Source organism: Euprymna scolopes, chromosome 2, assembly GCF_053919585.1.
Source record: "Euprymna scolopes isolate OS-2025 chromosome 2, ASM5391958v1, whole genome shotgun sequence".
Lineage (NCBI taxonomy): Eukaryota > Metazoa > Mollusca > Cephalopoda > Sepiida > Sepiolidae > Euprymna > Euprymna scolopes.
The window spans coordinates 197,502,506-197,526,981 of record NC_136483.1 but is presented as its reverse complement, the minus strand read 5'-3'; the positions used below and the strand labels follow the sequence as shown (position 1 = coordinate 197,526,981).

General features: G+C 33.2%; 1 protein-coding gene across 2 annotated transcripts in view; it reads right to left on the bottom strand.

Annotated features, from left to right (window-relative positions):
- The window catches only part of LOC145301394 (zinc carboxypeptidase-like), a 64,353-nt gene extending 40,526 nt beyond the window's left edge, over positions 1-23,827 (bottom strand). The window contains exons 1-6 of one of the 2 annotated variants that reach the window (XM_080144571.1): positions 23,636-23,827; positions 13,926-14,099; positions 10,339-10,417; positions 4,508-4,644; positions 2,009-2,108; positions 344-442 (exon numbers count right to left, since the gene is read on the bottom strand). In XM_080144571.1, coding sequence (XP_080000697.1) covers positions 344-442; positions 2,009-2,108; positions 4,508-4,644; positions 10,339-10,417; positions 13,926-13,990 — 480 coding nt within the window. In that variant the 5' untranslated portion in view covers positions 13,991-14,099; positions 23,636-23,827. Of the gene's footprint in view, positions 1-343; positions 443-2,008; positions 2,109-4,507; positions 4,645-10,338; positions 10,418-13,925; positions 14,100-18,037; positions 18,138-23,635 lie in introns of those variants that run through there. The other variant, XM_080144573.1, reaches the window with a different exon arrangement.
- Between the last annotated feature and the right edge of the window lie 649 nt (positions 23,828-24,476).

Here is a 24,476-nt window from a genome sequence, read left to right as displayed (position 1 = left end):
CCGTTCACTGTTGAGGTCCCTAAATTCCAGAAAGCTTTCTATTCTAATAGTTTCTTCCTTCAAACAGCTAGACTTTGGAATTCCCTTCCTGCTGCCTGCTTCCCAGGTTGTACTAATATGCAGGTTTAACTGTAATATAAACCAATATCCTGTTAATCTTTCCTAGGCATTGTCCCAAATAGTAACCCCTTACGTCCAAGTGGTGATAGGAATGAACGTGATAAAAAAAATTAGAACTTTATAGGTATTTGTTTTGTAGATTTTGGCTTTTTGTTGGACATACAAACATACAGACACATAAGCAACTGTCTTTAATTGCGCTTCTATAAGTAAAGCAACTTACCTTAATAGCCATAATATCTCTATTTTCCCAAGACTTGCCTACCAAATCCAGGAGGACATGGTTGTAATGGCTTTGGTAATATTTTAGCAAATCTATGATCTGAAAAAAAAAACGTCCATGGAGAACACTTATCATCGATTAAAAGAAATATTAAAAGAGAAGAAACAATTTAGAAAAAAAAAGTGCGGAACATTTTTTCTTTATATGATCCAAAAAAAGAATTTTTTTTACAGTTATGAATTTTTGCGATGAGGGCTGATTGTTTATATTAATTGTGACTATTGTTCTCATCTTGAATGTTATTTGTTCAAGAATACGAAACCACCTACGGAGCCAGTAACTTTTCTCCTTCTTTTTTCAAGATGGCGACGGGCATGCCTGACGAAGGTCGAAGGCTACACTGGCCGAAACGCTGCACAAACAGCACCCAAAATGAGAACAATAGTCCGATCAAAACAAGTCGTACAATTGTTTCTTTGTGTAACATTTTAAACGTTGAACACATTTCACACATGGCTGTTTATGTCATATGTAATACAGCTTCATATTCAAGTAGATTCGCTCCAAAAATCGCTGCTGACTGTTTTTCCTCTACTTCTAACATTGGTCTTTTCACGTCAATAGTCAGTTCCTATATATGCAGTAAATACCTTTCATTCTTGTAAGCTCCTTGTATTAAGTGGCTTTACGCCTTGTCTGGAGCAATTTACAAAAAAATATATCCATTTGATTAAAATTACAGATGACCTGTATAAAATATGATTGTTTTATACAGCACTACCTCAATTTAATGATGTAATGTAGATATAGATGTCAAATATAAATAAGGAGTTCAACAAGTCGCGTACAAAGAGGTGTCCATAAATGTGTTATGGAGAAAGAAAACAAATGTTTAGGTATTGAAAAGAAGCCAACACGATGAAGAACAAAAACAATGTGCGAAAAGAAACAAGTGACTCAGATCTAGGATATGGCATTTAGAATACACATTTCTATTTGTATGAAGTTACAAATTTTCATGTAATTGATTCAATTCTAGATAAATTCACTGACCATTATTAATTTTAAAAAATTGCTGCTACGCGTAAATAGCCTTAATGTAAGCTATATTTAGTTCAATTCAGTTGTATGCAAAGGAGGTAAAATGATAATAGAAATCTGTATATGTCACTATAATTTATAAAATAGAAACTCTTTTCCCGTCTAGAATAAACGCAGATGCCACGCATAAACTCAATATAGTCACACTACCTGCTAATATATGATACGTATGTGTGTGTGTATTTGTATGTACACGTGTGTACGCTAAAACTAAATGCTACACAAATATGCCCAATTCAGAAAATATGTATAGATAGAAATTTAGCGTAATAGTTAAATGGAACGAATCACCTAATAAGAAGCCATAAAAAATATAATTAATGGACGTTCGTTTTGCAAAGGAATCTACAAATAAGTTAACCTTCATAAAATTGCTCGCATATCTATGACTAAGTATATTAAGAAATTCATTTTAATAATTGAAAATGAAAAAAGTAGGCTTTTAATATCAATGACAGTGCTACAAAAAACTCAACTGTATAGGTATATAACTTTTTATTTGTTACACTCTAATGCTCTTTTCTAATATACGAAATATTTGTTCATTGGAGTTGCTTGTCTTACCTCTTCATAAGTGGCGTATTTATCTGTAACCGATTTGGACCAAAGCCCAGTGTAGTGACTGCCTCTCTGGTGCGTGTCTTTGTTTTCTTCATCAATAGCGCTGGAAACGGAAAATCGATAGAAAACGATTACTGCTATAAGGAATCATATTAAAACTATATTGGAGAGAACTTGAATGCTTTCTAGTCAATGTCCTCGAGTGTCTAAGGTCTCTCTTTACAGAATTGATCAGAAGTTGCTCATCAAGACATTGTTAAATAATCGGTTCATATTGAGACAACATATCAGAGAGAATATATCGGGGCAATATCATAGTAATTGTTAGTGTAAATTTGGTAAATTGGATTACTTAAGGGGAACGGCTCATCAAGAACTTGTTTACATCGGACTTGAAGATAATCAAATTGTAGCCAGCTTGAAAACAGGCAAACGGAAGACAGTTCCACAGACGTGCAGTTCTAAGAAAGAAGCTTTGTTCATGGAATCTACGTTTAGGTTTAGACACAGATAAAGAGTGGGTGAAATTATTGATAGTGTTTTCAGCTAAACGAGTGTTTCTCGTGAAAGTTTGGCGAGGGGGGGGCATAGATTGGAGCTCAGACGAGCATTTGGCATGAAAATAACGATAAAGCAGAGACAGACTCGCAACGTCTCTTCTGTAAGAAAGAGGTTGCAGGGAAGAGGAAAGACCATCCCTTACTAGGTTACAAAGTCTATTTTGAACACTGTCAAAGCATGTTGCTTTGACAGTGTTCAAAATAGTCTTTCTAGCACTTCCTGCTCAGATGTGGTAACAATTCTCCATCTTTGGACATACCTGGCTCTTATATAGGTAGAGAATTGCATCAGCAGTACGGTCTCTACTGGATCAATAAAAGGATCCCACACCTTTTCCAGCGATCTTGGAAACAGATTTGATATACGTGTTCTATTTCAGACCAGGAGTAAAGGTCAAAACCAGAAGTTTGTCAAAACATGGAGACTCCTCAAGACAAGAGCAATTAATTTTAATTGATGCCAGATGGGATCAGAGCGTGGATGATGGAAAGATAAAAGCTTGGTTTTAGATGCATTAAAAGTAACCAACCACCTTTTTCCCCATTGTACCACAAGTTCAAGATCAGAGGAGAGAATCGGAGAGAACTTGGTTGTTTAGAGTCTTAGATGTGCTGCAACAGATGGTAGTCTCGTCAGCATAAATGTCAACGAACGATTTAAGGATGCGATTTGGAAGATCATTGATGTAAATCAGGAAGAGAGTTGGGCCTAGGATGGAGCCCTGAGGGTCTCCAGCATTAATACTGTGAGCTTCTGATTTTTGCCCATCAACTACTATTCTTATGAACCAATGAGAGAGAAATATTTTAATAATTGAAAAGACATTTCCAGCTGTACTATTGCTGAAGATCTTGTGAAATAAACCTTTCTGCAATATCCTATCAAACACCTTTGATATGTCAAGAGCCCAAGAAAAGAAGCCTAACCCGTCTAGAGATTTGCTAACCCCATTTTTTTTTTTTACATGGGGGTCACCACTTATCAAGCCCCGGATGCCACTAAGGGATAAGGGTTATTGTGTGTACAGTAATCAATGAGATAGTATTGTAGTAATCATTAGTATTGGAGATTTGATAGAGTGTCTTACTTAAGAGGGCGGTTTGTCAGGAATTTGTTTATGTTGGACTTGAAGACGTCCAGGTTGTAGTCAGGTGGGAAACAGGCAAGCGGCAGAGAGTTCCATAGTCGTGCACTTCTGAGAAAGAAGCTCTGCTAATGGAATCTACGTTTGGATTTAGGCACAGATAAAGAGTGGGGGAAATTATTGACAGTAGTTTCAGCCAGACGGGTGTTTCTCGTGAAAGATTTGCGAGAGGAGACCAGAGATTGGAGCTCAGACGAGCACTTGCCATAGAAATAACGATAAAACAAAGAGAGGCTCGTAACGTCTCTTCTGTGGGAGAGAGGTTAAAGGGAAGAGAAAAGGGCATACCCCACTAAACCACGAAGTCTATTTTGTACTCTGTCAAGGCAGGATAGGCTGTTTTTAGCAGCTCTTGCCCAGATATGGCAACAGTACTCCATCCTTGGACGTACTTGGCTTTTATACAGATAGAGAATTGCATCAGTAGTGAGATATCTTCTGGAGCGGTAGAAAGATCCCACCATTTTCCCAGCGTCCTTGGCAACAGACCTGATGTACGTGTTCCATTTCATATCAGGAGTAAAGGTCAAACCCAGAAGCTTGTCAAAGCTTGTTAGAGAGGATCCCAAATCGTAGCACCTTACCTTTCAAGTAGCAATATATATTTTAGGGGATGAAAAAGAGTATTCAAAAATCAGTTATGAAAAAAAGATGTCCGTCACGAAATTTCTAAGAATTGACCAAGTTGTTCAATATTTCATATGTTCCCACATTGGTACGTTGCCTGTAAAATGCTAATGTTAAACGTTAAATAGTGTAAATATAATTGGAATCGATCGGCGATGTTTGTTACTTACTCTTGAATGTTTTTGTTTAAGATTAAATATTCAAATTCAAATGAACTTAATTGAAACTTCATTTTCTGAACATACGATGGAGATACAATGAATTCCACTTTGTGATTTACGTACGACGGTTCGATCCAAATGTCAACCTAGAAAATACAAAAAAAAATAACGGTGTTTAAATAGTGAATCTTGTTCTAACGTATTCAATTGGACAAAATCTCTAATCAGCAGTTTCTAGAGAAGTGAATATAACATGTGGCAAAATCTTTCGCGTACTATAAAATCCCAAACACATGCGTTTATTTTTCTTTCTTTTTTACGGTATTTTTATTTCATATTCGACGTGCGTAGGTATGTGCCAACTTTGGTCCCCGGTTGAAGGTTTTGGACGGACACAACGAGAGACTTTCACAGACTACTAAACACACCGCCAACATATACACAGATTTAATTGAATATACTCGACTAGCAGTTAGTAATAACCCCTCACGCAGAACAGTCACGCTGATATATATATATATATATATATATATATATATATATATATATATATATATATATATGTGTGTGTGTGTGTATGTGTGTGTGTGTGTGTGTAAAAAAAATGATATATATATTGCAATCGTTTTTTTTTTAATATCTTCTTTTCAGAACGTTGAATACAAAATGGTAAAAAGTAAATTCCTACAATTCATACTATTTTGCCCCAAAGAAGGCGCAGCACTATTTCGATGTGGGGAGATACTATCTGGGTCATAACTGCAGGGACACTATTTAGGGAGTTTAGCAGCAAGATGACTGTTTACATTACACTTTAATTTTTGTATGTCAGTACAGTTGGGGAAATAGAAACCCGGAAGTGAATTCCAAAGTTTAGAAGTTCTGGGTAGGAAACTATTAGTATAGAAGGCTTTCTGGCATCTGGTGATCTCTACTATATAGGGGTGGGACTTGCTTGTCGAGTTTGTGAGGAGTATTACCTCGAGGCCTTGTAGTTCGTCGGAGTATTTATGATTAAAATACTTGTAGAACAGGGAGAAGGCAGAGGGGTATAACATTTCATCGATGGGACAGAGGCTGAAGCCTAGCTGATGGTCTCGGACCAATTATGTTAGTGAACATCTCGGACCAATTATGTTAGTGAACACTCTCCAGGAGTGAGGGATTAGTAGCAGGTGCACCAGCCCAAATACGATAACAATGCTCCATACATGGGCGAATTGTTGCCTTGTAGAGATACAAGATACTTTCAGGCATAAGTAACTGTCTGGCATGGTAAAGAGATTTCACTTTCTTCGCAGCGGCGGTAATGTCCTCGATGTATCTGTTCCAACTCATGTTCCCTGTGAACGTCGTCGAGGATTTTGAACGAAGTACTTCCGGGTAATGTATCATTAGCCATAGCTATTAGGGATTGAGAAGGCTTTTTGTAATTATTAAAAGAAAGAAGCTTAGTCTTGGCAGCATTGAATGTTACCATCCATTTTTGTTCCCATTCTACTACAGATTGGAGGTCTTCCTCTAGTGATTCTGCAATTTCCTTAGATATGTTTTCATTTGTTTTCCCCACGTGCCTGTTATAGGACGTGGTGTCGTCAGCAAATATACCCATCGCAGAGACACTTTTATCAGGAAGGTCATGTATTCATATCAGGAATAATAAAGGCACAGGAATCTACTCCTGAGATACCCCGCATATTGTTTTGATGTACAACAATCGAGAAAAACCTGGATTCTTCTCTTTTTAAAGAAGGATTTAATTATGTTAAGTAATCGACCAGTAATACCATATGATCTGATTTTCATGAGAAAACCATCGTGCCATACCCTGTCAAAAGCCTTAGATATATCTAGGGTTACTGTCCTACCTTCTCCTGCTTTGTCCAGCCTATGGCATATTAATTCAGAGATTACAGTTAGGATATCTGCAGTGGAACAGGCTTGCCTAAATCCTAATTGTTGGTCGTACAGAAGTTTAGCAACTTTAAGGTGATGAACTAGAGCTTGATTAATTATGGACTCCAATATTTTGGCTAAAAGAGGGAGGAGAATAATAGGGCGATAATTCAATGGTTCAGTTCTTTTACCAGAATTCTTGTAAACTGGTACCACAGAAAGTTTTCCAGTAGTCAGGAAAGCAAGATTCGTTAAGGCATTGGAGAAAACTGGAGCAACCTCAGCAGAGCATTTTCTTAATAGTACAGCGGGCATGCGATTGGGTCCATACTTTTGAGGTGTGTAGGTTTTTTATGATATGCACTTGAGAAGGAATTATCATCTAATGTGGTGCCTTTTCGCAAAGGGAAATCAGGGAGGAATTGATTTGCTGGGTCCAATGTGGAATGAAGCCAAATCGACTGGCAATCATGCTCATTATTTATTACACTGTTCCATATTTTCCAGAAATGACGAGTTCCTAATTTCTGCGCTTCAATGCGTTTTCTGATGGCTTCGGTATATTCTCACTTAGCTGTCGCTTTTCATTCTTACAATTACTTCTAGCTTTAATAAACTTTTGTCTCTTTTTACTGCATTTATGTAGGACAAATCTCCGGTATGCATACTGCCTTTGAGCAATATATATATATATATATATATATATATATATATATATATATATACATATATATATATATATATATATATATATAATCTACATGCTTATTCTATTTACACACACGTAAACGTGCGCGTCGCCGACCAGAATGGATTGAGTAATCAATTTTTACTTACAGGTAAAATACCTGAATATAGGATTCTTTATTTTGTTTTGTCTTAACAAGTTGTCCGCTAGAAAATAATATATTTTTTATTCATAGCGTTTGTTATTATTTCATTTGATATTGTCCCTTGGTTCAATAACGACATTCTCTTTTTTGATTTGCCCAACATAAACCATAAGATAGAAAATGAAATAAAGGAAACGTAAATTTTACTTCATAGTTAATAAACAACTTAACTACGTTTTTCTTACAGCATATAAATATGTAATTATACAGTATCCATGCATATTACATTCATGTAATGAATTTCGAAGTTTTTAGAGTTTCATTTACTTGTTTTTGTTAAATTTTATTCACGCTCAAATGGTATGTTGCAACTTCTGACGTAAGGGGCTACTAATTAGAACGATGTTCACAGGAACACTATGTAGAGAGTTGAGATATGCCTGTTCACATTACATTTAAATTTCCGCATGTTAGTACACTTAATGAAACAGGAAACCGGGACGGAATTCCTAATTCTAACAGTTCGAAGGTAGAAAGTATTAGAATAGAAGGCTTTCAAATATAAATCAATTTATCATGCAATATTTTGCTCTCAACCCATCTGTGACATTGTGTCGTTAGTTGGGGAGGTATTAGTTCTACGAGTTCGTCGAGTTTCATTAAAGTACTTAGAATATTTCCATGTATTTTTGTGAAATTCAGCAGGTTCTTACTCAGCAGTAAAATCCCTCTATATATTTTTGCTTATATACAACCCTAAACAACAATTATTCCATTGAGACGCAAAGGAATACTATGTGTTAGGGTCCAGATTTATAGGGGCAACCTTAGTGGGGGAGTTGTACTCCGACACTCGTGTTCACATTTTGGTACGATTGGGGATGTTTTTATGGAAATTTCCCCATATAGTTCTTAAAGCTACGATGTAAGAAGCAAAAAAAATACTACTTCAAAACTCAAGAATTTGCCAAATGATAAATGTTAGAGTGAATAGATTCTAAACCAGAAAACATAAATTCTTTCCTCTGTCAGAAACATCGCTCCTGGAATGTGAGAACTAAAGGACAAAATAAAGGAAGCGAGAGTCACGCGATTGCCGAGAGTAAACACAACATTTACTTTTAGAGTAGAAACCTTCCGGCATCTGGTAATATCTAGGATGAGAGGGTGTGATTTTGCTGCTTGTTCAGGTTGGTGAGGGTATTTAATTCGAGTGGGCACACGTGCAACAAGTTCTTTGGGGCACATTTCATTGAAGTACTTGTAAAACAAGTCTGTAGAATGCAAGATTGCGGCGATTGGACAGAGACTGAAATTTGGTTAATAAAACCGGAATTTTCCGAAAACATTTTTACGCGACGGTACAATTTCCTTTAAATAGACTTTTTTGTCTTCGATAAACAGGAATGATTCATTGCAATCTGAATGTTATTTGTTGATAATTCTTGTTAATTCGCTCAGCGATGGTCGAGCCTATCTGAGGCACACACTCACGCGTGATTAGAGAAAGTCAAGTTTAAACTAAGAAGAAAGGGAAAGAAAAGGAAAATGCACCTTTTCACTATAATAGCGAAAATCGAAAATCAAAAACCGAAATAATGAATTTCAAGTAAAACAGATGATAGCTACTAAATTGTCATGTCGTAGTAATGACCATATGCCGTTGTGGCAGAATTAATCAATCAAAATTAATTGTAATTTCCGTCGGATCAGTTGGGTGGATCACTCTTACTTTTAAAACTATGTGTTTGAAGTCAACACCAACACAATGGCTACCAGTAGCAAGCTCAATCGCACTACCCCACATAAGGAGGCAACTTCAAAATGAGATGAAAGCGTCAAGGAAGACACCAATGACTTCACAATCTGACAAATTTTAAAAGATTCCCCAGATGCTTCCAGACTCAAGTCCCGAAAGCCCTTCTACAAATCAAAATAAAAAAATGTCAACTCAGTTGAGACATGGAAGGAATGGAGAAACAATATTTCCAAAGGAAGAGACATCACTAAAGGTCCAACTTTGTGCCTCCCAGGTTTTGCTACAAATAGTAGGAAGCAGTGGGCAGATTTAAACGAGATCAGAACAAGACACTACAAGATTGCAGTCAACAAACGCAGGTTGAGACAAATAGACTCCCCCATCTTACCAAAATACAAGGAAGCAAACGAGGACATAAACACCTGACCCTGCACTGCTCAGTCACCCGACTGGAAGGAGTCTATGTGACAGCCCATCTATCTGGAGACAATTACTTAGATTGGCTAAAAAGTAGCGGTATGGAGTTTTAACCTATACGATACTACTAATGACCGTATCAAAAAATACGAAAATCAATAAAGTAGTAAATTAATTATTAATGAAAGCAGTTTTTGAAGATAATTAGCGAAAATTGAGTTTTGCTCAATTGGCCTCAAATTTTCAAAATTTTCTAGAAAATAATAACCTCCCCTCTTTCGAGTCAGAACTCTCTGGTTTATTGTTTTAGCTAAACTGACTTTTCATTAATTATCTTTCAAACTCATTAATAATCAATTTTATACCTTATCGTTTTTCATATTTTTTGGATATGTTCATTACTGTGACATGACTATTAAGTAAATACCATTTACATTACTTTCGAATTTTGCTATTATAACGAAGCAGCGCTGAAAAAGGAAAGAAAAGAAAAAAAGAAATAGAAAAGCAAAAAGAGTAAACGAAATGAAAAAGAGAAAAAATGTAAAGAAAACGTAATAAAAGATGGAGAAAAGGGAAGAAAAGGAAAAATAAAGAAAAGAGAAGAAAAAGAAAAGCAAATCAGAAAAAGAAAAAAGAAGAGAAGGAAAAGAAAAGAAAAATAAAGAAACAAATCAAAGAAAGCAAACGATAAGAAAATAAAAATAAAAAGGGAAATAAATGAGGAAAAAGATGAAAAAGAAAAAGAGAGGAAAAAGGAAAGAAAGGAAAAGAGGAAGGAAAGAAAATAAAGACAAAGAAAGAACAGCAAAAATAAAAGAAAGAGAAGAAAAGGAAAAAAAGAAAAGGACACATGCAACACCTGAAAACCGGAAAATACAAAAAAAAAATTTGTTATAAGTGAAAAAACAATTTTGGGTTAATTTTCTTCTTACTTGAGGTGTGTTTTGGACCATAAATTTCAATCTTTCTAACTGATCGGGAGTTCTGGGTATGGCTAAGAATAGTTGATAACTGAAAAAAAAAACAGAACCACATGATTAAAACAATAGGAATAAAAAAAACTGAATGTGGGAAGGGATACGAGGTGCTTTCAATAACATTTAGACTTTTTAAAATTGTCGTAGAAAATTCAATATATTATTGCAATACATCTTATGAGCTGACTGATAATTTTTTATGATTGCTTGTTGTCTCGGTCCTAGGCCCGGAGAACGCCAGGGGAAGAAAAATAAGACCCAAGGGTGGACGTAAGTTGAGCAGTGGACGAAAGTCCATGGAAGAGCCAAAAGAAACCAAACGACCGCGACGTTGTTAGGGTCAGGGTATTTTTAGAATTGATCAAAGCCGGACGCCATGCTATGTGGTCATTATGGTACGTAAGGGGCATCAGGGGCATCGGAGAAGAAGAGAAAGAGACAAAAAGGGAGTTTGAATGGCAATGGAAAGCGACGGATGTATTTTGCTCCGAAAAGTAAAAAGCGTTGAAGAGAATGAGATTTTTAAAATGCTACACTGTCGCTTATCACCACCGAGAAACGGAAAAAACATAAACATTTCTTGCGCCTCTCATCGGGGGATGACCAAGTTGGATTCGAATTAGAAGCAGGTTTGTGGAATTCTCTTTAAAGTAAAAACTCATATTGTTCACAACCTGGCATATTAATTGACTGGATTTTATCAGCGCAAATGTATCTTTCGACAACTTTTGATTCCCTCTCAGAACTGATCCCCACCCTTTCATCTGGGACAAGAAGCGGCGACCGCCTTTTTCCTCCATCATCGAACTTTACTGTTTTTATTTCTTGACTGTGTTTTGTTTGTTTTTGATAAAAAGTCTTGAATTCATCACATTGAATCCATTTGTCTGTGTGCAACCAATCGAATGTTTTTTCTTCCTGAGGTTGCTGATTAATATCTAAAATTACGAACCTAAACACGCTAAGATATTTCATGTGTTTATGCATTTAAAAAAATCGTACAATGAACGGTGATTAATCTTATATCGCTAATGTAAAAAAATAACAACTCTACGAATTACCTGTCCAGAAGTATTTCCACTAAATAAAAAAAAAAAAACGAACGCTGATATTGTAAACAATAAAAAAAAAATCACTGTTGCTCTATTTTAGGTAAGAATCATTTGTATATTAACTAAGCCATTCATTTCTTACACTTACATGATTGTAGTTAAAAAATATTTTAAATTAACTATTAAAGTGTTGCTTTATTGTTATAGTACAAGCAGAAATCATATGTATATGCTAACAGGAAGACTGAACACACCATCGTTTCCTTGGGTTGGTTGGTTGTTTTTGTTTTACGGCATATCAACCCTTTTCAGGTTATTTAATGCCGAATCCAAAGATTTTGAAGAAAAAATTTTTTTAATAGAATATATTTGTTATTTTCACCTCGGTTGCTATTAAACCCATAGTTGAGACCCTAATAGGTACTACCACTCCGGGTCAGAGTGGACCTGGTGGGGGCAATGGTAATTAAAGGGTGACTCCACACTCCCCAAAGCCCACAAGCTGGGGCCTCACCACTGGATATAATTTAAGGTCATATCCAGGATCTCCATTGAGGGACTTTTACCCTCTGCAGGGTGGGGGCGGTCGGCGTATTCTAATGCTCCACCGACAGGGCCCGTTTCCTTGGAAATTTTATTATATATATATATATATATATATATATATATATATATATATATATATATATATATATATATATATATATATCATATGTATATGCTAACAGGAAGACTGAACACACTATCGTTTCCTTGGGAATTTTATTTTAAAGAGAGATTCTACCCAAAGAACCACCTTTTGTCCAAATTATACATGCTTACACACTGGTTTCGGATGGATCACCGAAACTAAAAATCGTTGAGTCTGGCCAATATTAAATGGATGACTATTTCGGAATATCAGGTTTTGTATGTGCTCTTTGCTAATCTTGACATTGTTTCTAGTCTTCGTAGACTTCGCTTTACTACTGGAATCAGGCAGTGCTTACTTAGGAGAGGTGTTATTAGGGACTGCACAAGATTACAGGGATATCTATTTCGTTGAGACAGAGAACGGAGGTCATGTTTCATTTTGTGAGAATGGAGGAGATATAGATTCAGAAAATATTTGTTTTCCTCAGAAAATCTTTTCCGCATGATTTAGATATAAACATAAATTTAGATATAAACATGTTTGAAGTTTTAAGATGGCTTCTTGCTTCAATCGCTACTTTCATTGTTTTCTGCAAAAAGTTTTATACGTACGATTTAAATTTCTTAAAATACGATTTTTAAGGGGATATTTTCTTATAACGCTCTTTTGTGTTTAAAGATTTAAAAGCGTTTCCATTGACTTTTAAAAGTTTGATATATGAATAAACTTTTTTTGTTTATATAAATTCTATAATTTTTCTTTCTATAAGGAACTGTTACACACACACACACACACACACACACACACACACACACACACACACACACATATATATATATATATATATATATATATATATATCGCATATTTCACAGACTGGATCTTGTAATAATATAAGCTTACTTATTAATAGTTTTTCTTTTTCTATTTTATTATTTAATTCATCTATTTTTTTTAATGTATTAGTAAAAATAGTAACCGTATTATTTTACATTTTTTTATTGGGGAAGTGATATTATTCACTGGAAAGCCATGTATAAAACAGCTGTCCTGTTTTTAAATCTTCGAAACAGCTTCATGGTAAGCAGCTGATGATCCCTGTTTTCTATTTTAAAAAAATTAGTTAAGCTTTTCTCTTTTCCTCCTCATGTAATTAAATTTTGTTTTAAAATTGAAGACTTTTGCGAAATCGACTTATACAAGTGCTGAGTCTATTTCTGTTTAACAATTTTAGTAAAGCCTTTTTTTTCTTTTTCTTCCTTATATAAATGAATTCTCTTTTGTCATTATAAGCATTTTAGAAGTCGGATTATGTAGGTGCTAAGTCTGCGATAGGTTAAACTTAATATATTTTTTCCTTCCGGGAATTTAAACTGCATTCTTTATTTTTATTTTTTTATTTTTATTCAAAAGCTTCTTTAGACTATATATATATATATATATATATATATATATATATATATATATATATATATATATATGTGTGTGTGTGTGTGTGTATATATATATATATATATATAATTTAAAGGAGATTAGAACAATAGTCTAAAGAGCTGAGTGTATTTTAATGTAATAGTAAAATTACTAGTTTAATTAAAATACAGGGAAAGAAAAGTGCTCGTTGTAATTTAGATATATAATAAGCTCGATAGGTAAATATCCTAGAGCTATTACATTACTAAATATATATATATGTGTATATATATATATATATATATATATATATATATATATATATATCCCCGACGACCAGTGTTTCATAGGAAACAACCGATGATCCCTTTTTTGATCTGTGTGTATAGATCGGTATGTGTCATAAAACTAAAACACACAAATTCTGAATGCAACGTACTTACTTCGTATAGTTTTTCGCTCCGATTTCGACTGCGCGCATCAAAACTAATACCATTACTATCCACATTGTTCGTCTTATTCTTGGGGTAACAGATTCCCTTCAATGTCGCTCCAATACAAATTCGATTTTCTATGACGACGAGAAATGAGTTTGTCGCAGTTTTTTATTCTTTCATCTGGAAGAGAAAAATACCGACCCCTTAAGTAAGACACTCTATCAAAACCCCCAATACTAATGATTACTACAATACTATCTCATTGATTACTGTACACGCAATAACCCTTATCCCTGAGTGGTCTTCGGGCCTTGATAAGTGGTGACCCCCCATGTAAAAAAAAAAAAAAAATCTCGCAAAATATAGAACCCGACGTTAAATGGTGTGGTCGGCAGTATATCACTTAATTATCACACGTCAAAAATGGTCTTCGATGTTAAAAATGGTCATTTTAAAGAATTTAAAAACATAAAAAAATAAAAAAAATAAGTGATTTTATTGCAATCTAGCTGGCAACCCGGCGGTGCCCGGTCATACAATACGCTTAAACATGATATTTTAATTTATGCATATTGCATATGTATTATTATAGAGTCAATCCTCCTGTGATTATTATATATTACAAGGAATAATTTACCCGGTGGACTAATTCGCAAAAAAAAAAAAAAAAAAAAATGATTGTCGGCATTTTTTAATGGCACCTATTTTTATCATAAATTTAACTTATTTATTAGAAAATTAAAAAAAAAAAAAATGATGAGGTACACTGGATTTGAACAGGAGACCATTCGATCTGTAGTCGAATACTCTGCACCTAAGCTATATCTTCAGATCTGTTTTTTAAAAAGAAATGATTTGCTGAAATGGTATTATTTCCCTTGGTCTGTGTAACGTAAAATATTTCCTGTAAAAATTATTATTTTATCTATGAGAGAGAAAAGCTATTTTTAAAATCGGATTTTTTCCATTTTCGATACTTTTTCGATTTTCGATACTTTTTCGATTTTCGATACTTTTTCGATTTTCGATACTTTTTCGATTTTCGATACTTACCAGATAAATTTCTGTACAAAACATATCTAAGAACACTGCCAGACATATAAATTAGCTTTGTGTGAAATTTGCAAAAAATAAGATCAGCTGTTTCGCAGCCTATGAGGAAGGAATTCACACACGCGCACACACACTGACACACATATACAAAGTAATTTTTATATAATAATAGATATTTTACCAAAATATATTTTTTTCGTTTAATTTTAATAAAAATTTCAGTACTTATGTAAAAACAGTTATATTTCTTTTCACTTTTTTACAAATAGTCGTAATATCGTATGAATTAGACCTCTATACTGCTATATTTTAGCTAGTCTGAGAAATTATCATCAGGTAAATGGGCTGTCGCATACCCTCATTCCAGTCGGGTGACTAGACAGTATAGGATTAGGTGGCTTATATGCTGGGTGGCTTCCTTGCACTTTGGGCAGATTGGGGAGTCTATTTGTCTTCACTTGTGTTTGTTGACTGCAGTCCTGCAGTGTCTTGTTCTGATCTAGTTTGCGGCTATCCGCTGCTTCCTGCTATTTGTAGCAAAACCTGGCGGGCACAAAGTTGAGTTTTCAGTGTCCTCTCTTTTGGGAGTATTGTTTCTCCATTCTTCCTTCCATGTCTCAGCTTGGTCGAAACTTTGAGTTGTAGGAGAGCTGTCGGGGCTTGAGTATCTGGAGGTATCTGGGGCATCTTTTAAAATTTGGGTAAATATGAAGAATTACTCCACCCTAAAAAATTCCTTTAAAATTACCACTCTTATAGGTTTTCAGGGTCGCTGTAAACGAAAATAACGTTTAAAATTACGCCAAAAGAGTAGTTTCCAAGATATGAAGAAATGTTAGTTCTAAATGCGAGGGGGATCACTTTTCTATAATAACTTAACGTAAAGTGATCACCCACTTTGTGGCCAACATTTCTTTTTGGGGGGGGGCTTTCTTTCCACCCTCGGAAAATCCTTTGAAATTACCTGTTTACATTTGGTGGGAGGCAGTGGAGGGGCGGCGCCAAAACGCACCCCCCCCCGCCCTTCCACCGCCTCCCACCAAATGTAAACAGAATTTTTGTTAAATATTAAACAGTTCTTCTGCTCGGTTAATATCGGCATGTTACTTACGTTAAAACAGTTAATTAAACTGCATAAGGATCTATAAAAAAAACTATACAAGTTCTATAATTGAAGATCCCCCTCCAAAAAAAGAACGATAAACAAACCGGCAGCCGTGACCATAAAGTGAGTGCATTTCTTTATATCTTGGAAACTACTTGTTCCTTGGAATTTTAAACGTTAGTGGTAATTTTAAAGGATTTTCCGAGGGTGAAAAGAAAGCCCCCCCCCCTAAAAAAATCGTGGCCACAAAGTGGGTGATCATTTTACGTTATATTATTATAGAAAAGTGATCCCCCACGTTTTAGAACTAATATTTCTTCATATCTTGGAAACTACTCGTTTTCCGTAATTTTAAATGTTAGTTTCGTTTTCAGCGACCCCGAAAACTTCTAAGAGTGATAATTTTAAAGGAATTTTCGAGGGTGGAGTAATTCTTCATATTTACCAAAATTTGTTTGATTGGTAAGTTTTGGTATCCTCCTCAACGTTTTGAATCCATTTTTTGGATTGCCTCTTCCCTCCTCATGTGGGGTGGTGCGATTGAGCTTGCTATTGATAGCCATTGTGTTGGGGTTGACTTAAGACATCTTGAGGTAATACGTATGGTTTGTCAGAGTTTTTGTCTATTGTGTGTTGGTCCCAAGACCATGCTGGGGCGCAATATTCTGCAGCACTGTAGCAGAGTGAGACTGCTGTTGTTCTGAAGACTCTTTGGGAAGCTCCCCATCGCGTTCCGGCTACTTTCTTTAGAGTGTTTTTATTTATTTATTTATTTGGGTGGGGGCAATTTTATTTTCACATCCTCTAAGGTGCGTCTCATAGGATATCATTCTATCAAGGGTGATTTCCGGGGACTTTTTACGAATGACCTTTCATTAAAAAAAACTCATACTCATAATCATAAGATTTAAAATAATATAAGCGTTAGATGACGTATCTTCGCCATGTACATTCCTGGATAGCAAGTTTCACTAACATCCTCGACTTTATAGTTTCGCATAGTTTCAATCTGCTCTCTGATTCATCTCTAATCTATCTCTCATGTATCAGTTTCAATCAGGGAATTGAGCTTTCTTTTTTATCTTAGTTTGTCTCTCTATTTTTTGACTTAGTCAAAGTTTGATATAATAGCAAGCTGTAATATGAAAAAATTAATATTTTTTTCATCATAAGAGTTGTTTATTGCTTATATGCACATAATTATACCTTTTTTGTTTTGTTTTATAAGATTAGCTCGAGACAAAACACGACACCGATTAATGTAAAGAGTTAATCGAGACAAACGCATATTCGAGGTTAAAAACTAGTAAATGATAAGTGAGAGATGGCTAGATTTCAACCCCCAAAATAGCAATTCTTCCCCCCTTGTCAGAAACATCACTCATGGAATATGAGGACGAAATGGCAAAGTAATGAAAGCAAGTTTTACATGAAATTAAATTCAAGATCAGCTTTTTATTCCCCTTAAAGTAAATATTATTCATTGCGAAGATACAAAGACGATAGTTTCAGTTCAATTAATATTATTTATAACGAAACAAAAAATAAAAAATTAACGAAAAATACTCTTCTCCAAACGGGAAACTTACTATTCAGCTTAATGAATAGTTATGTTATACTGGTTCAATATTTATTTTCAAATTGAAAGAATTTTACTGTACAATTTATATCAATATATTACTCTGCTAATCCTTTCACGCTCACGTTGTGTCTTAAAGATCCGCAAAATTTTTGTTGGAGCAACTTAATCAGCAACTTGACTAAGTGAGCGATTCTGTTTGCAAGAATATTTGTCCCTTTAAAAATGTCAAATGTTTTCTTAGTAATTGTGTATTATAGAGTTATATTTATTTGATTTTGAGTTTGTACGCAGGTTTTAGAATTAACCGATACACGAAAAATAAATTGTTTTAGCAATTCATCTTTATTTTTACTTCCATCTGATGTTCTTAATGCTTACTTGTGTTAAGAAGCGTTATACTTCACCATTTGCTCATGGTTAGTACGGACTGGTTGTTATGTGACCAATTCCAGCTTCTTTGCAGAAAATCCCCAAATTCTTTAGCTAAAAAATGAGTTCAATTATTAAAAAAAATTGTATCAGAGACACCAAACCTTACGAAAATTCGGTGTAAAAAAACATAAAACATTTTACAACTCATGGTTACTTTTTAAAACAATATGATAAACGCCTTTCAGTGTTACTGAATTCTACTCATTAGTAAATATGCAACCTTGATATATATATATATATATATATATATCAAGGCTGCATATATATATATATATATATATATATAGAGAGAGAGAGAGAGAGGGGGGGGGAAGGAAGAAAGAGAGATAAAGTAGGGTAAGAAGGAGATGGATGGCCTTCATGAAAATTTATAATCTCTTCATTTTGTGAAATTTTAAACAACACGAATTACACATCAATTAATATTCCTTAAATTTCACTTTTTAGAGCATTTAAAAGGATTGAAAGAGAAAAATAAAGACAAAACCTTTCATTTAAAAAATTTAATTATCAAATTTTAATTAAATTTGATCCATAGTAATGAGACGTCAATTAAGTAGGATTCCCTAAATTTTTATTTGTTTTTAATTCAAGTCTAAAAATTTGCGAAATTTTCTAGAATCAAAATCATGCAATGGATTTGGATCAAAATTAGAGTAAGGATACTGGATATTAAATGTTGTACCATTATACATCTGATAAGACATGACGTAAAAGTGGTGCAAAACTCTTCTGTTCTTTCTACCCTTCATGGGACGGGTATTTTTTGAAATTTAAATCCATGTCACTCTTCCTTCCACGCCTCTCTCTCTCTCCCTCCCTCTCCCTGTTTCCTTCTCTCTCTCCTTCTCCCTCTCTTCCTCTAACTCTCCCCCTCTCTTTCTATTTCTCTATCTCTCGCTCTCTCTCTTTCTCTCACTCTCTCTCTCTCTTTCTATATATATATATATATATATATATATATATATATATATATATATATATGGGGGAGTTAAAAGATAAGAAAAAGATCGATTCTTTAAGAGGAAACTTATCAGGATAATGCAAAGCTCAATAATTTGCTTACGAGTTTATATAGAATATCAATAAAATAGAAAAACGACAATATAAAAATATAAACTAATCTATATAGCTTTATTCGTTTATTCAATAAGGATGATACATGAATTAGCGGTGTAGGATAAGTAAAACTCTTTATACCATGATATTTCAAAGCCTAATGCTTCTCATCAGAACAGGATAGAAAAAGCTAGGTAACTAGTAATAAAGAAGGAATATAGCTTTTATTATGTAATGAAGGTGTGTAACACCTATGATATAATAAGTTTGATATATGTGTGTATAACACGTATGATATGATGTTTAATATATGGGTGTATAACACGTATGCTATGATGTTTAATATATGTGTGTATAAGTTTGATATATGTGTGTATAACAAGTATGATATGATAAGTTTAATATATGTGCGTATAATACGTATGATATGATAAGTTTAATATATGTGTATATAACACGTATGATATGATAAGTTTGATATATGTGTGTATAACAAGTATGATATGATAAGTTTAATATATGTGTGTATAACACGTATGATATGATAAGTTTAATATATGTGTATATAACACGTATGATATCATAAGTTTGATATATGTGTGTATAACACGTATGATATGATAAGTTTAATATATGTGTGTAGAATACGTATGATATGATTAGTTTAATATATGTGTATATAACACGTATGATATGATAAGTTTAATATATATATATATAACACGTATGATATGATAAGTTAAATATATGTGTGTATAATACGTATGATATGATAAGTTTAATATATGTGTATATAACACATATGATATGATATGTTTGATATATGTGTGTATAACACGTAAGTTATGATAAGTTTAATATATGTGTGTATAACACGTATGATATGATAAGTTTAATATATGTGTGTATAACACGTATGATATGATAAGTTTAATATATGTGTGTATAACACGCATTATATGATAAGTTTGATGTATGTGTGTATAACACGTATGATATTATAAGTTTGATATATGTGTGTATAACACGTATGATATGATAAGTTTGATATATGTGTATATAAAACGTATGATATAAGTTTGATATATGTGTGTATAACACGTATGATATAAGTTTAATATATGTGTATATAACACGTATGATATTATAAGTTTGATATATGTGTGTATAACACGTATGATATGATAAGTTTGATATATGTGTATAACACGTATGATATGCTAAGTTTGAGATATGTGTGTATAACACGTATGATATGATAAGTTTAATATATATGTATATAACGCGTATGATATGATAAGTTTAATATATGTGTGTATAACACGTATGATAAGTTTAATATATTTTTGTATAACACGTATGATATGATAAGTTTAATATATGTGTGTATAACACGTATGATATGATAAGTTTGATATATGTGTGTATAACACGTATGATATGATAAGTTTAATATATGTGTGTATAACACGTATGATATGATAAGTTTAATATATATGTGTGTATAACACGTATGATATGATAAGTTGTATATATCTTTGTATATCACGTATGATTAGTTTAATATATGTGTGTATGACACGTATGATATGATAAGTTTAATGGATGTGTATATGACACGTATTATATGATAAGTTTAACATATGTGTGTATAACACGTATGATATGATAAGTTTAATATATGTGTGCATATGCGCATCTAAACTCTCGGGAAGAATATAGAGTAAATGGTTTAAAAAGGATGTTGAACTAATCACATGTATCCATGGGTTATAAATATGGAAGGAGTTTCCTTTAAATAGGGAATTTATGTATAATTAATTCAGTCCTAATGTAACTATCTCTAGTCATCGCATTCCTATTACTTTACATAGTATCTTATCTCCTCTTCTGATGAGAAGCATTAGGCTTCGAAATACCCCGGCAAAAAGAGATTTATTTATCCTACACCCCTAATTGATGCATTATCCTTATTGAATAAACGTATAAATCTATATAAATTAGTATATAGTTTTATATTGTCGGTTTTATATTAACTGGTGGGCTAATGTATTCTATTCTGTTCATAGTCGAGTAATATTTTTATGAGGAAGTCGCCACTCAAGGATAAAGATTAATGAGTATACGGTGGTCACTGAGACAAGAACCGAATGATAGTGAGTGGTAGAAATTAAGTAGAATTAGGTTATTTAAGCGTAAATTTGAGCTTGTTTACATAAGACTTGAAGACGACCATGTTGTAGTTATCTGGAAAGCAAGCAAGCGGAACAGAGTTCTACAAGTAGGTCTAGAAAAGAAGGTTTACTCATGGATTTTGCACAGACAGTGTGGGAGAATTTGTTGATAACGCAAATGCTTTTTTGTGAAGATTTGCCAGGAGGGTTACTATAGATTGAAGCTCAGTCGAGCACTTGCCATCAAAATAACGATATAAAATTATGTATAAGACTTAAACGCTTTTCCGTTGCTCTTTAGTAAAAAAATATCGTTTAATTAATTAATTTCGTGGTGATTATACATCTGATGTCAATGATAGAATATATTTTTATAAATACATTTACAAAAATATGACGAAGTAATTTATGAGGTATTTTCAACTATCATCTCGTCAGGGAAAAATGATGCATTTAAATCAATGACAAAAGTTATTGATGAAAGGAAAAAGCAGCAGCTGAAATTTTATGTGACAGGTAAAAGACAGTACCGATTAATTTCATTTAATTCAACATTCGTTTAAAAACAATTCAACATAATAAGGATAGAAAGATACGAATATCAAAAAGATATAATATATACCCTAATTTCTTCTGCCAGCACACACACACGTACACACATACACACACACATATACACATATATATATACACATAGATACACACGCACAAATATATATATATCGTTCTATATGAACACTTAAATGGAAAGACAGATTTTCGCCTGAAGAGATCTTCGTTATTAATAATTACCGATCGAAACATTGTTATGTCAGTGTTGCGAAGCTTGCACATGTCTGTATAAATAGAATAAGAATTTCCGAATGTAGTATTCAAGTACAGGTATAATTAACGTTTATTCAAATAGCTCGATAGTATAATACTAGAGCTTTAAATACTTTTATAATATATTGCTTCAATAGTAACAGATAATCATTTTTATGATCGTGTCAAAATAGGTTCAGTTTTATAAACCATACAATTATATTATTTTTACCATGATTTATGATTAATTTACTGTTTTTTTAATCTAATATATTTTATATGTAAAATTTATCTAAACGTATAAATTCCAATATTGTAATAATATTGTCAGCCAACATATGCATTCTCCGCCGTTCTTCTCTATCTATGATTTTTACTTCGTTCCACAAGTTTAGTTCCACATGTCAACTACTGAAGTAAAAATTAATATATATTTATATATATATATATATATATATATATATATATATATATATATATATATTAATTTTTACTTCGTTCCACAAGTTTAGTTCCACATGTCAACTACTGAAGTAAAAATTAATATATATATATATATATATATATATAAATTTTTACTTCGTTCCACAAGTTTAGATGATGTCAGTTTGTCCACCAGCTACTGAGTGATGATATGTAACGCATGGAATTATGCAACATCAGAAACAACTCGAAACATCAGCTGTTTCCAGTTTCCATTGGAAATCAAGATTCCTGGAATACAAACTCATTAAAGATGTGTGGAGAGTTAAATGAGAGAAAGCGACATGTTCCTTGAAATAAAAAAAAAAGTATTGGAACAAATGGATACTGTTACAGCTTATGGGATCCTCAACTATGCTATGTTCAAATTCTATCGCATCTGTAGCAATAATATCTACACTAATAATATAATGGAAGGCATGAGTTTGCTTTTTACTACCAACTACGAATAACTAACAGCTTGTATTCAATTAATAGTATCTACAATTAAATATCAGTTTTTATACGGAAAAAATAGCATTCTATAAAAAATTCTCTATTGTTCTACAACATTGCATAAGAGGGTAGAGAGTGAACGTTGGGTTTACTTCTGAGACCATCGTAGCTCTTGCTTCCCTTATTTTGTCCTTTAGTCCTCACATTCCATGAGCAATGTTTCTGACAAAGGGAAAAGAATTGCTGTTTTCCAAGTACGAATCTATCCATGCAACATTTATCGTTGGCTAGATTTTTTTAAACCTTTAAATGATACGTTTTATCTCCTTGCATCAAGTGACTTCAAGCCCTGTCAGAAGCGATTTCCACAAAAAATAATGTCACGAAGTTCACCAGTTTCTCTCAGTCATGGATAAATAGCAACTTGTATTTAATTAATAGTATTTATAATGAATGATTTGGTTTTAATGATTTAAGACGTATAAATTTATTTTTCTGTTTTTCTGCAGAGGATAAAAAAACTTATTCTGAAAAAAAAAAATGTTGATTTGCTGTAAAACAGACAGAAAAAAAATGAAACATGACTTACCTGTTTAACTAACAACCAATATCACTGCTGTTACAATGTATGTTTTAAATAAATCGTTTTATAAGAAATGATTACGTGTTATGAATATCAATTGTATGGTTTGACGGGGAAAAGATCAATGACTGGCGAATGGTAAGCATTAATTACTACATTAATTTCATCCTTTACGAATTTGTAATGACGATTATCAGCGATTATTTTAAGCTTTTAATCATTTTTATAATAAATCACTTTGTGCCTCGAATGTCAATCGTATAAAACTGAACAGGTGAAATGTTTATTGGTTGCAACGAATTATCACCTTTGCAAGTGATTGTTCATAGGTTGCAGGTGACAATTATGTAGGTAAAAAGAACAAACTTTTTTACGACTCATTTCCTAACGATAATTTCCATTTAAAATCCTTTACGTCACCAATAGTAATGTTTATATAACCGAAGTTAGAGTTAGATGAGATGAGAAGTGATTGGAAGAGGGGAACGGACGAAAGTGGATGTATATGAATAGAGTTTATGATAATTTCCCCCTTCGTTTACTAATTCTCTTTTTAAATTCACTATTCTATACATTTTATGAGATGACTGACCAATTTTTATGATTTCAGGTTGAAACAGGAATTGGTGTACACCATACTTGAGCCTGATTGCCACGGCAGGTGAATTTCAAAAATATAATCTGGATGTGAGGACACTTTAGAAAAACGACAAGAAAGAAAATTCTGTTTTAAACTTGGAAAAAAAATGCCACAGAAACGCATGGAATGCTTCAGACTGCTTTTGGGACATCTTGCATAAATCAAGAATCGGGTTTTTAGTGGCATAAGAGATTCAAGGTTACAATT